Below are 14,203 nucleotides of genomic sequence, written 5' to 3' on the forward strand. Positions count from 1 at the left end.
AATCTTATCGTAAGCTTTTTCTAAATCAATAAAAATTAAATGTAGATTTTCCTTATTATCTCTGAACTTCTCCATCAAATCTCTTAATGAATGTATAGCTTCCATAGTAGACCTGCCCGACATAAATCCAAATTGATTAAGAGAAATCTTTGTGATGCGTCTTAACCTATTTTCAATTACCCTCTCCCATAACTTTAAAGTATGACACATCAACTTAATTCCTCTATAATTTGCACACTCTTGTGCATCCCCTTTATTCTTAAAAATGGGGACCAAAATACTCTTCCTCTACTCCTCAGACATCTTTTTAGTTTTTAAAATAATATTAAAGAGTTTAGTAAACCAAGAAACTCCCAAATATTTCCGCACTTCAACTGGGATATCTTCAGGTCCTACAGACTTTCCACCCTTGGTTTTCTTTAAAGCCTCCTCAACTTCTTTTATATTAATGCGACAGTAAAAATGAAACATTTTATTTTATTATTACATTTTATTATTATTCACGATATTAAGATCACTAAAGTCGATCGTATTTTCAGAAACTTCATTAAAAATTTTATCAAAGTAACTTACTCACCTATGCTGAATATTTTTTTCTAAGAAAAGTATTTTTTGATTTTCATCTTTATACACTTTACTAGTTAAATCTTTACTCTTCTTTTTTCTTTGTTTGGCAAGTTTGTAAACACAAAATTTAAAAATGATGATAACACAAAATTTCAGGAGGGTAGAGTTATTACATATGATGATTCCTATGAAGAAGATGAAAATGATGATACAACTATGGATTTTGATTCTTGTGGCATATTTATATTTTATGTTTAATATTCAAATCTTATTTCAAACTTTTGCTTTATAATTGAGATTTAGGAATATTATATGCATTTGTGAAATGAAGTATTGAAGTCTATTGACATATAAATTCTAAGTTAAATGATCAAAATTTGTGGTTTATCAAATGTCATTTTTTATGAGTATTTTTTTTTTTTGATTCTAGGCTTACACCTTGATCTGTCTCGAGGCTCACGTCTTGCCTCGCAAAGAAAAAGTCTCCTCAATTCCTGATTTCGGCCTTTAAAACATTGCAATAGAGCGAATAAGTATTTGCCATAATATAATTTATTTTCCTCAAATTTATCGAACTATTCACATTTGTAATCATTAGGATCATTTTATGAAGGTGACACCGCACATAGCAAGAAGCTAATGTGAGTGGATTAAGTAGAGATTTGAGCACAAAATAAAGAATAAAATTCACTAGCAAATTTTAAGCATTTCAGTCACTAACATAATTTCACAAGCGGAAACACAAATACAAAATAATATGATTTTTATAATTATGCTACAAATTACAGAGAGATTTTATTAGCACAGCCAAATGAATAAACCTAAATAAATGCACAATAATAAGGATTGTAATAATCACCAATTTAACATTTTAGCACAAGTAATTAAATGAGTAAAATAACAATGAAAGATGAATCACTAATATATTTATATGGTTTGACCACCTTTTCGACCTACAACCAGATCTAAAATTTTCATTTAGTTTGTATTTCTATTACTTTTGACTTGCTATTCAAGTTAAACTACTTCCTAGACAGAGTAGCCTTTATAACTTATGCCCGCTCCTTCCGGGTAAATATTTTTCTATAGATGAGAAATTAGCCTAACCAAAATTTTCTTGAACCTAGGGCGACTTAAAAAATAGTTTTACAAATAAAATGATATACAATGTAAAAACACTTTACCTAAAAACCTAAGAGTTTAAAAGAGATGTTACCACACCATGAAGCCTCAAGGGATTGGATTAACACTCTTAATTTATATTCTCTGAGGAATCTTTTGAGTATTTCTAAATTCATTTGCTGAATATCTCTTGATAATGTGCTATATTTTGATTATAGTTCTAAAGTCCTCATAAGATAAACCACAAATTCATTTCAAAATTTTCCAACACACTCTAAAATAACTACATAATGGCCACCCAAAAGTCCTCCAACAGCTAATCAAAATGATTGATATTCTTTATGGTGTGTGAACACTTGGACATCTGTGTTTGCACACCATGTTGAGCTTGATGTGTGATTGCTGATGGCAGTTTTTGGTAACCATATTGCAATCTTATTAATGAAAATAATTTGAGTATCACATATTATATCAAAATTCATGTACACAACTTAATAAACTCAAATAATCTAAGTTTAGGCTGTCTTTCTTTTAATATAACATAAAAACTATATTATAATGATTTATACATAATTAATCATATTAAGCAAAATTAGTGGAATATGTTAAATCTTTTGAATAGATTAAGTTTGTCAAAACATAAAACACATAATTCAGGAATATAAATGGTATTATAATGAACTCCATTATATTTAATTAGATGATCAACGAAATAATTAACTTTTTAAGCTTAATTAAATAAATTTAATATATGTAAAATAGAAAATATAAAACTAATAAAACTTTTTAGCAATCACGTGATCAACATTATAATGATGAGCAATCAAGCATATGATCGCTAAATCAGATAAAATATAAAATATATGTGTATAAAAATAAGAATTAAATCAAATAAATGAAAGTCTAAAAGATGAATAAGATATATATATTTTCTTAAGATCAAAATTAAATTTTGAATAATTCTCATCAATTTTATTATTGTTTTTAATTTATTTCATTCTCTTAAATACATTGAATTCTTTGACTCGTATACCAAAATACCTAAGTTTGTAGCTTGAGAACGTCGTTCATGTTTTCTTGAATTATCATTTGAGCTTGTCCTTAAAGTGATGAGTCCTCTAAGCTGCTTAATGGCCATCATTATCATACATGCTCAAATATGATTAATGTGTAAGCAAAGTCTTAGTGCCTATTAGGAATCATTTATTTTTGGAAGATTTCCTTACATTCCTCTCAATTCCTATGTATTTATATATCTAACACCTAAACATTAAATTAATTTTTACATATATTTAATTTTTACATATATACCACCTTATGTTTGTGTGAAAATTTGTATTTTACTTTTAGAAAGTTAAAACAGTGATATTTTTTCTGTGATAAAATATTTGGGTGGTGTAAATGTAAAAGGTAAAATTTAGGTGTCAGATATGTAAATACATAGGAATTTGGTGTTATGTATGTAAATGGCTCTTTTTGTTTTTATTTTATGTTTTTTTTTTTTTTGCAAACATGCTTATTTACGAGGTGTTTGGCTACATATGGGATTTAACTTAAACAAGATTATGGGATTTAACTTAAACAAGATTTAATAAATCTTGTAAATTAAAATTTATCAAATCCAAAAGGGTTAAGTTCAGAAAACGTTTGTTTCAATTATGGTTAAAATGCAACTAAGGTTGTGTTTGGGGCAGCTGCATTATATCTTGATAAGCTACTGATCAATAACTTGTTCAGATTAGCTGCTGACTGTTTTGTTTATGCGTTTGGAAACAGTTGATTTGCAGCTATTTCTGGATAAATAACCATTTTATCCCTGTGCAGTAGTGATGTTTGTAACATAACTGTCATAGCTATATATTTGATAATTTAGGAGCAAAAAATCACTTCATAACAATACAAAAAGGATATACACCTTAAAAACTGTCTCAATTAAAGAACAATGTAATCAATTTTAATAATGATTTTCTTCAAATGCATCATTTCATTTTTCAAATTAAATTATAATTTTTTATTAGTATAGAAAGGTTAAAAGTTTCTCATCTTTACCAACTTCTTGTATTTGAACTACATAATAGTTAATTGATGGTTTTCAAATCTACAAATTTGCATGAATTGCTTTGCCTTCAACTTTTTCGGGATAGCTAAATCTCTTTTTCTTGAAACACTGGGATTAGAAGCTTTGAATTGGAAACAAGGCACCAAAAACTGTTCCGTGATTTCTTAAAACATGGGAATGGAAAGCTTTGAATTCGAAACAAGGCACCAACAACTGTTACAAGATTTTAAAAGCTATTCACTTGAAACATTGGGATGGAAAGCTTTCAATTGGAAATAAAGCACCAGCAACTGTTGCGGCATTTCAAAATCTATAACTTCTAAACATTAGGTCGGAACAGGGGTTAGGAGATTACCTTGTAGTGAGCGAAAATGCTTTGGAAAAGTATCACCTGCCTGGGATTACAACCCGGGAGCGTCGCTGGAGATTACCTAGCGGCGGCCGTGAATGCTTCCAAGAACTACTGCCTATGTGGGATTGGAAGCTGTTAGAAGTCTATGGGAAGAAGCGTAGAATGACGAGACTTCGGGCACGAGATGAAGGCAAGCGCGACGAGAGGGCAGAGAGGTAAGAAATTTTTTTCGAACACGGGCCACTGAGTCGAACTCGCGGCTGGCGTTTATTACAAAAAATTTCCAGCTTATCGTGAAATGCATCTAAGACAGAAAACAAACTATAATGGGGCATTTTAAAAACGCAAGCGCTAGTGTTCCGCTGCGCCAAACAGAGCCTAAATCTCTTTGACGAGTTTGGTGACTAGAGAGGTGACAACTCACACATCCTCTCTTAAATTCATTAAATTCACTTCATAATTGGATTTAATAAATCCAAGATTTTTGTTAAAACATAGAATTTTGGATTTAGATAACGACAGGATTTAACTTCAATTTTTTTGTTTGTTCGGAAGATTTCTATTAATATCTAATGTAAATCCGTGTTTAAATCACGTACCAAACACCGCCTTAGTCTATGTTTACATGTTTTTATTTTTATTTTTTAAAATAAATCAACAAAAAACTTAAAACATATTTTGATTGTTTTTAAAAATTACCATATTTTATTTTAACATAACAAATATATTTTATTTTAAACCAAAACATAAATAAAAAAATTATCCCATAAGTATGTTATCATTGAATCATTAGATAACATCACACAGTTTGTTATCATTAAATTAATGATGAGGCACATCATTCACATGGGCTCATGAAGTCAATAATGTTGAATGAATACATTGTAGTAAAAAAAGTGTTGCAAAATATTGACCAACAAACCCAAATGGATGCGGAATGCAACTAATAAAGAAATGAAGAATTGAAAAAATAAAACGAAGCACCAAGTGTATGCGGACTATAACAAAGAAGAAATTGAAAAAGTTTGCAAAATTAATTTAATGCATCCAAGTGGATGTGGACTTGTAACTTTTAAAGGGATTATGAAAGCGTGGTATTTAAAGATAGTTGAAAAGATATATCAACGTACTAAAGTGATTTCTAATTGCAATTTTAAAGAAATGAAAACAACTATAAAGGTAAAAAGTTATTAAAAATATCAATACATTCAAAATGAGTAAAAACATCAATTTTCAGCTTAGTATTTGCAAATAACATAAATATGCAAGTGATAAGTTGGATTTTCAATAATATGCATCCTTGTAAATGAGAGTATTTATTGATTATATTAGAATAGAATGCATGAGTATGAGTGGATATATAGTTAGAGAGTGATAGATACAACCATAAAGAGAAAAATAACCTCAGCAGTAAAGCATACAATGATTTATAGCAGTTCAATTTTTTCAAAAGCCTACACCTAGTTCTCAAACTCCTTTTGGAAATTTTGCCAAAGGCAAACGAGCTTTTCAAAATCACTTCTTTTTTGCCTAGGTGGATTGGGATGGCTAACAGGGTGACGACAACAAAGGTGCAGTGAGAAATTGCAAGAGCAACTAAGGGGCCGGCTGTCCTGTGCATCGACAACAGGAATTTGGGGCAGACATGGCACGAGCAGTTGCAGTTTGCTGTCCCGAGGCGACAACAACAAGGATGAAGTGTTAGGTGTCAGGTTTGGCTTGTGGGGTTGGACAACAGGCTTGTAGAGGCTGGATATCAAGTTGGTCGCCTGGAAGGTGGGCGGAAGGCAATTGACGAAGGATCGGAGTGGTCAACGACTAAGGGGGTAGGGAAGGGAAGGGAAGGGAAGGTTTAGGGAAGATTAAAGGGGAAATACAATCACCACCCGGAGTAGGATATCCCTAGAGCACCACCACCTCATTGGATACATCTCTACGAAAGGGAGAAGAAATTCACACCTGAAATATGAAATTAAACACGAAAAGAACTCCCCTAAACATAGAAAAGTAAGCATATAAATAGACCTAGCTAGTGGGCAACATGAAAGGAAAAACACGAAAGGAAAGAGGGGCCAAGAGGCAATGCTGCCTCTCCCCAAATCTTGCTCGATCAGGGCTGGACATGCGAAAGGAATGGCTGCTCCGGACCGCATGATGTCGCTTGTCCCCTTGGTTGTCTGAATCGACTGCTTGGATTGGTCCCATGCTAGTCGGTATAACTGGCTGGCATGGTTCCCACATCTGTGTGGGAACCTGAACCCCCCCCCTCATCTACTCCAGCCATCCGGGTTGGGAGAGCTTCGACCTCATTCGTCGAAGATTCTGATTCCTTCTCTCTAATCCTGACGACACCCGAGTCCCACTGTCGGCTTCACTATCAGTCAGAGCATCGAAGAATTCGACATCACTTGCGCGCCCATATCCCCATCGATTCGCTCTCCTAAGACTGTGACCCACGCCTGTACTGCTGAATCCTCCCAAGTAACCTACGACCGAGCCAATTTGATATATCGCGAGTTGCCTGAATCTTCCTATCTGGTAGTGGAGTTGGTGGTATGATGTCGATTGTGTGATCTCGACATCCTCTCAGGTGTAACTGTGCCGTGTCTGGAACCTGTGTATCAGTCCTCTCATCCTATGTCGTCACTAGAATTGGTCCCACCGACGCTGCTCTGCTAGTAATAGTTTAGTGATCTTGGGCTTTGTTGAAGGGAGTAGAATGATGCATTTTTCCCTTCTTAGTAAATGACCGTGTTTTTGAATCCATCGTGCTGAGTCCTGTCAAACTATCACAGTTGACCTATCAGGAGGTGGCAGGCATCCATATGGACCGCGTCACACCACACCTGGTCCCGCAAATGGCCTCCGATCGAGAACTCTACCAAACATCTCCAGTTGATGATGATCCGGTTCTCTTTCTTCAGCCATGCAAGTGAGTACGGTTGGGAGTGCCTCTGATTCGTGATTCTAAATTTCTCTACCATTTGAATCGACGCCACATTTTTGATGCTCTCACTGTCAATGATAAGACTGTATACCTTTCCGTTCATTGTGCAATAAGTGTAGATAATGTTGTGGTGAAGCCACTGCGAATCCCTCGTGTCAAGATCAACATGTACGACCCGTTCATTTTGGGGAAGGTGATTCATCTCTCTAGTCCTCCGTTGTCTCCTCGCTAACCTCCACGGCGCCCTGATCGGTAAGTGTGACTACTTTGCCTTGTGGGATAGCTGGAGGCAAGGCGAACGTAGCCGTGACATCTATAACACTTAATAGCTAACATAGTATTGGATGGGCTGCCCTTCTCCTATTTCTTTCCGCTCAGAGCTAGAGTCACTCCCTTGCCCGGGTCTGCTTGTGTCTCTCGGGGTACCTTTGTCTATCGTGATAGCTGTAGGTGACTGCCTGTCTACAGGTTCCTATTTGAAGGATGACTGTTGCCTCTCTAACATCAGGGCTAGTGTCTGAACATTTCAAAGTAATGAAGAAGGTTGTAGTTGTACCACATCGCTGATAGCTGGTTTCAAGCCCCCCCCAGATAATGGACTACAGTGTGCTCGTCGGGCTTGACCAGATCACATCTCATTTGCAATTGATCAAACTGCTCCATGAACTCCTCTACCGCTAGATCCCTCTATTGCAGGTGGTAGAGTTTCAAAAACATATTTAGTTGGTAATGATGTGTGAGGTATTTCCTCTGCATCGCTTTTTTCATTTTCTCTCACCACAGAGAAACACTCTTCTTCGGCTTGATGGTCGCTAATTTGACCCGCTTATCATCTGACACATCTTTATACTTGAAGATCCGTTCAACAGCCCGTAAGCAATCAATGAAATCTTCAGGATCCATATCTCTTTCGAACTCTGGTTGATCTACCTTGTTGTCGAAGTCTCTGTCTCCTTTAAATGATATCTCCTCTCTGTGAGCCTCCTGGTGGGGGGGATTCAGATATCCCTCTTTAGGCCTCCTTGGATACTGGATTCTGAAACGTCGTGACTTATCTTCGTTGCTGAAATTATCCCTATAGAAGGGACTCAGGTCCCCACCTCTTTCTCCTCTTTGAGTCTCCATATCTCGATTGAAGCAAGGTTTTCCTGTGTTAATTCTTCAATCCCTGCAGGCCGTTTCAGAAGGTGATAGAGCGCCCGCCTTATCTCGTCCCGGGTAGGCTCTGACATATATCTCCTTGGTGACATGGCTAGGGATTAAGGATTGTGAAAGTAAAATTTTGGTGTGGTTAAGGTTTGGGTTGTGGAAATGATACTTGGTGGTAGGGCAGAAAGTTCTGGTTTTTGGCCGATGCTATGAAACTCTAGGATGAGACTAGGGTTGGGCTATCTCTGATACTAAACGATACCTAAACTAATTAGAAAAATAGAGGAAACATACAAGGCAAACTTTTATTAATGTAGAGAGAGGTTTACAACACTACACCTTGATATGACAATACAAATGTAAGTGACACAAGTAAACACCTCTCAAGTGTATTCGTAGGGTGGTGGTGGCAAGTTGGGTAGATTGAGATGGCTAGCAGGGCTAGCGGCAGCAAAGGTACAATTAGAAACTACAGGAACAACTAGGGGGCTGACTGTACTTTGCAGTAATAGCAGGAAATTGGGGCAGACATGGCGGGAACAACAGAGGTTTGATGTTTCGGGGTGGTTATAGTAAGGATGGAGTGTTGGGCTTCAGGTTTGGTTGCAGAATAACAGGTTGATTGGTTGGAAAATAGGCTTGGAGGTTTGGACAGCAGGTTTGTTGGTTGGATGGCGTGTTGGAGGTGGTTGGAGAAGGATTGGAATAGCCGACTGCTATTGGGGAAGGGAAGGGAAGGTTTAAAGAAGATAGAAGGGGAGATGCAATCACCACCTCGGAGTAGGGTATAGCCGAAGCACCACCAGCTTTTTAGATGTAGCCCTACGAAAGGGAGAAGGAATCCACACAAGCAACCTGAAAGTAAACACAACAAAAACTCCCTTAAACTTAGAAAAACAAGCATATAAATTGACCTAGCTAAGTGGCAACAAGAAAGGAAAAACAACAAGAAAGGGAGGAGAATGGTTAGGCGGCAATGCCGCCTCTCCCAAAATCTTGCTCGATCCTTGTGGGAGATATGAGAGGAAAGACTGCCCCGGACCGCATGATGCTGCTCGCCCCCTGGATGTCTGGGCCGACACCTTAGACCAATCCTTATGCCAGCCGGTTCAACCAGCTTGTTCAATTATGATTGTGGTCTATTTTCATGTTGCAATATGATCTTGACGATGTACAGATTCTTGACAATGATTTAAAATTCTTGATGGTTTACAGATGCAAAATGGATATTGTGAAAGCATGTAACATCACTGAGAGGCTGATGCATGAGCTTGCTGTGAGATTGGAGCAAATGACGAGTTGGAAAGGATTGTGGGTTTGGAGTTATTGAATTGAATTGCAATTTTCTCCTCTTGCGAGGATAATCATTATTTTCCTCTGCTTATTAATATTAAGATGTTTCGCCAAACTCATCCATTCTTTTCAACTACATTGAAGTTTGTTGTAATGATTCAAGGTTTTTTATGTCATTTGATTATCAATCATATGAAAAAAAAATTCTCAATGAATGACTATAATTTATTAGAAGGCGATCTTGATTTCGATGTTTAGATGTTCAAATGGTCTGGAATTAAATACATGGATTCTTTATGATATTTTTCTTATGGATGATGTTTTTGATTGGTGAAATACATAGGCAAAGCTAAACTCACAAAGAGTTATGTCCAATCTTTTTTGTAAATTTCATCGTGAATGGTTCAATTATTATAAATTTTTTTTGAAAAATGATCTTTTAGGTAATTTTTATTTTGATAGCAATCAATAGGTTGCTGAATTTGTAGGCTATACATAACGATAAATGCAAGAATAAAATTATGAGGAGAATAACGGGAGGGTAAAAATTCATTTGTGTAATTAAGGGTTGATATGTATGAGACTTATGTCCAATCTTTTTTATAAAATGCATTGTGAATGGTTCAATTATTATAAAATTTTTTGAAAACTGATGTTTCAAGTAATTTCTATTTTGATAGCAATAAATAGGTTACTTGAATTTGTAGGCTATACATAACGACAAATGCATGAATAAAATTATGATTAGAATAACGGGAGGGGAAAAATTAATTTGTATAATTAAGGGTTGATATGTACAAGACTTATGCAGTTTTAGGTCGATTATTAGTTTGGGGTTGTTCAATTCAAATCATGGACCGTGAAAGTTGCATTGGCCATCATTCTTGATAGAAGAGTATGCCTTGGAGAAATTGTTATGGTACCTGAGTTCTTGAAATTTGACATGTTGATTGTGATTGTGCTGTCATGAGTCGTCACCTCCCAAATGTATGACTTGCCAATCCCAATTGACATGTGACTGCCATTTCATTCCAAATAAAGCATTTTCTTTCTCTATCCTTCTTTTATTAAACTTCTGATTCACTTATATACAACTGTCTCGAATTTGTTGAAGGATTTATTTGCTGTTTTACAGGTGTTCCAGAATTACCAAGAAATTTGCAGTCGCATGATTCATTGGAAAATGAATTACATGATGTAACAGAAATGGTCAGTTTCCGAATTACTATTCTTTGTTGATCCATCCATCGACAGTGAATTTGTGTTTGACCTTTTTTGCATTTGTAATTTTGTTTTTCTTACAATGACATACTTGCAGAGACGTAAATCCAATAAACAAGCATATGCAGAAGTAATAGCAAAGGATAAATATTTCAAGGTACTGCATAAAAGAAATTTATTTCTTTGCCAATATTGATATTTCACTTTGCTGTGGTTTTTTTGTGAGATTTCTGACTGGTTATGTTTGTCAGATAAATTTTGTCGCATTACCTAACAAACAAATTACATTTTGGCGTATTTCCTTGTCTTGAATGTTTCATTGATGCTCAATTAACTTCACTTTATTGGGGAAAATTGAGAAATATCTGTTCACCAAAATTTTTGTTTTGTTTTGTTTTGTTCTCTTTATTTTTTATTCACAACTAAATTTTAAACTTCTAAGGGATCATTTCGGATCACTTTGCCTTTTTTTTGTTCATATTTTGATAGAAAATAAAATGAGTTTGGTATCTTAAAACTTGTTATTCTTACTTATTTGTGTGATGATGGCAACAATCTAACAAGAATGAGACAAGTTTCTGCCCATTTTGATAGGAACGAGATAAGTTTCTGCATGAATTCGGGCAAAAATAATAGATATTATTTCAATTGTACCAAATTAAAACGATACAATCCCGAATAAATAAAAGATAAACACCTATAATTCGAGAGGTAGGTGATCTCTCCCAAATCTTAAACCTACAATTGAAGACAAAAATCACACAACTTAATCCTAAACATATTAAACCCTATTTATACCCTACAATAATAGCTAAAAAATGAGTACATTTCTTTTTTAGCATTTATGCCCAACAAAAGTTTTCAAACTATTTTGGCAGGCTTGGTGTTGTCTTAGTAAAGCACGTGGTGGACGGTGTTGTAGGCGCCCGTCTAACATTACTCTTATCCTAAAAGACACCTTATTTTCAAGGTGGAAAAGAAAAAAACTCATGCTTTATCAAATTGTATGGTATAAAGCACAAACACGGGGACACAAATGACACGATACGATAGAGTGACATGGCATAATTGCAAAAAAGTATGACATCGTAGGACATGGACATGGTTTTTTTATTTAATAAATTATTAATATGAATATGTAGTTTTAATATTTTTCTACTGAAGATGACAAGAATTACAAGATCTTAATCATACAAAGATGACATAAAAGAAAGACTGCTTTTCACTATCGAACATACTTGCTCCTTACTTCAAATCATAACGAGCCATATCAATGTTACAATAACTGCAGGGCAAAAATAGCAGATGAAGTTCTACAAAGCATTTATAGAGTTATTCAGTTGGAAAGCCATAGTCGAAGCATGACATTATCAGCCTTTGCTTACAACAACAACAACAACAAAGCCTTAATCCCACTACGTGGGGTCAGCTACATGAATCCTTTTTCTCCATTGCGTCCTATTTAGTGTCATATTTTCATTTAGTTCTAGTAAATTAAGATCATTTTTAATACAATAAGCCCAAGTCTTCCTAGGTCTACCTCTGCCTTTCTTAACACAAGTCGAATTTAAAACATCTACTCTCCTAATCGGATCATCTAATGGTCGACGTTTAATATGACCAAACCATCTAAGACGACTTTCTCTAATTTTGTCTGTCACAGGAGCTACACCAACCCTATCACCAATATATTCATTCCGCATTTTGTCTCTAAGTGTAAAGCCACTCATCCACCTAATCATTCTCATCTCGGCAACACTTAACTTATTATTATGCTTCTCTTTTAAAGGCCAACATTCAGCGCCATAGAGCATTGCAGGTCTCACCACCATCTTATAAAATTTTCCTTTCAGCCTTAGCGGTACTTTTCTATCACACAAAAGGCCCGAAGCATTCCTCCACTTCAACCAACCAACTTGAATTCTACTATTAACATCCCCATCTATATCACCATCGCTTTGGACAACGGACCCAAGATATCTAAATCGTTCACACCTTTTAATAATTTGATCACCCAAAGTCACACTTCTGTCACTAGAGCTATTACTACTAAAATTACATTCCATGTATTCAGTTTTAGTTCTACTTAAACGAAGGCCTTTAGACTCCTGCACACTCTCTATGTAAATAAATTTGATATTTAATGTGCAAAATGGAATGTGATGGATGAGCTGATTTTTTGTTTTTTGGGTGAAAAAAGATGGGGGAAATGAAGGGAAAAGTAGGTATTGTGAAAATATGGAGTTCTCTATAACTCTCTCTCTCAAACAATTGCACAATTCATTTTACAATACAGATGAAACAATTAAGGAAATGATCTAATTTTAAAAAATTGTATTTTGATATTATAGTTATAAAGAGAGCTCCTTCGCAAAATTTATCTAAGGGATGAAAAATCAGTTAAGAATAAAGCAGGGATTGCAAATGCATAGAGCTTTCTATATCTCTTACATGCGCTTCGGAAAGACATTATTTTAAAATATAGGTGAAACAATAAATTAAAGTAAGGATCTTTTTTTTTTCCCCTATTTTTGCGAAGGATTACCTGTTTTCCATATTAGCTAGCCAGCTAGGGGACAAATGGTTGAATAATATCACCCTTGTGTCGCTTGTCACCTAATAAAAAAAAGTTGACCATATTTTGAACTAATTTTTTAATAAAATATTTCTCAATATTATCCATTATTTTTTTATATGCACATTTTGGCACAGAATAATGCATTTGGCGTGACTAACCTTGATTGGGCTTGGTCTTCCTGACCGACCTTAATAAACATTAGTGCACTCAACAATTTAATATTGCTGGAGATAATAATGTTATGTTTAAATGAAAATAATAAATGCTGACTTGTCCTTATTAATGAATTTTTTAACTCGTTAAGACTCTAATCCTTTTATTTGAGACAAGTGCATACTTTACCTCTTTCAAATCACAGGCGCACCAAATGTTCAAATTGTTCAAATAATGGAGTTTTTGAATTACTGCATTCGTAGTTAGCCACAAATTTATGCTTTTCTAGGTGATTGCTGCTTAATATAATTTAGTTTAATAAACATAATGTTCCTTTGAATTTAAGCTTGTTTGGTGTTTAATGCATGCATGGGATAAATGAAGATAGTTGTAAAGGTAGGCAAATTTCAAAGGGCCTTTTTGGGACATTTTATTTTTGTTTCTAAAAAATGTTTGTTTAGTGCATTCTTCATGTGTTTTAATTTTTATTTTTAGAAACAAATGAATTTTACTTTCAACACACTCAAAACAAGTAAAATTTATTTTGAATATTCTAAAAACAAGGTCATTTATTTTCAAAAACAATAAAAACAAGTCCATATCCCACTAAGTCGGGTTAGCTACATGAATATAAGTCATATCAACACCTTTCTTCTCTAGAACTTTCGAAAGAGCTTTTCTTGGAACCATATCTTAAGCTTTTTTTAAATAAATAAAAATAATTTGTAGTTCCTTGCTTTGATTGTGTTGAAAATAAATGTA

At 34.7% G+C, this 14,203-nt stretch overlaps 1 protein-coding gene across 4 annotated transcripts in view; it reads left to right on the forward strand.

Moving 5' to 3' along the window:
• LOC110038382 (nucleolar protein 14) overlaps positions 1–14,203 on the forward strand; it is a 41,537-nt gene that overhangs the window by 13,069 nt on the left and 14,265 nt on the right. For all 4 annotated transcript variants that reach the window (XM_020743204.1, XM_020743203.1, XM_020743202.1 and 1 more), the window contains 2 exons: positions 10,625–10,698; positions 10,808–10,867. In XM_020743204.1, the coding sequence (XP_020598863.1) occupies positions 10,625–10,698; positions 10,808–10,867 (134 nt within the window). The remainder of the gene's footprint in view (positions 1–10,624; positions 10,699–10,807; positions 10,868–14,203) is intronic.

The sequence above is a fragment of the Phalaenopsis equestris genome, unplaced genomic scaffold, assembly GCF_001263595.1.
Source record: "Phalaenopsis equestris unplaced genomic scaffold, ASM126359v1 Scaffold232740, whole genome shotgun sequence".
NCBI classification, from domain to species: Eukaryota; Viridiplantae; Streptophyta; class Magnoliopsida; order Asparagales; family Orchidaceae; genus Phalaenopsis; species Phalaenopsis equestris.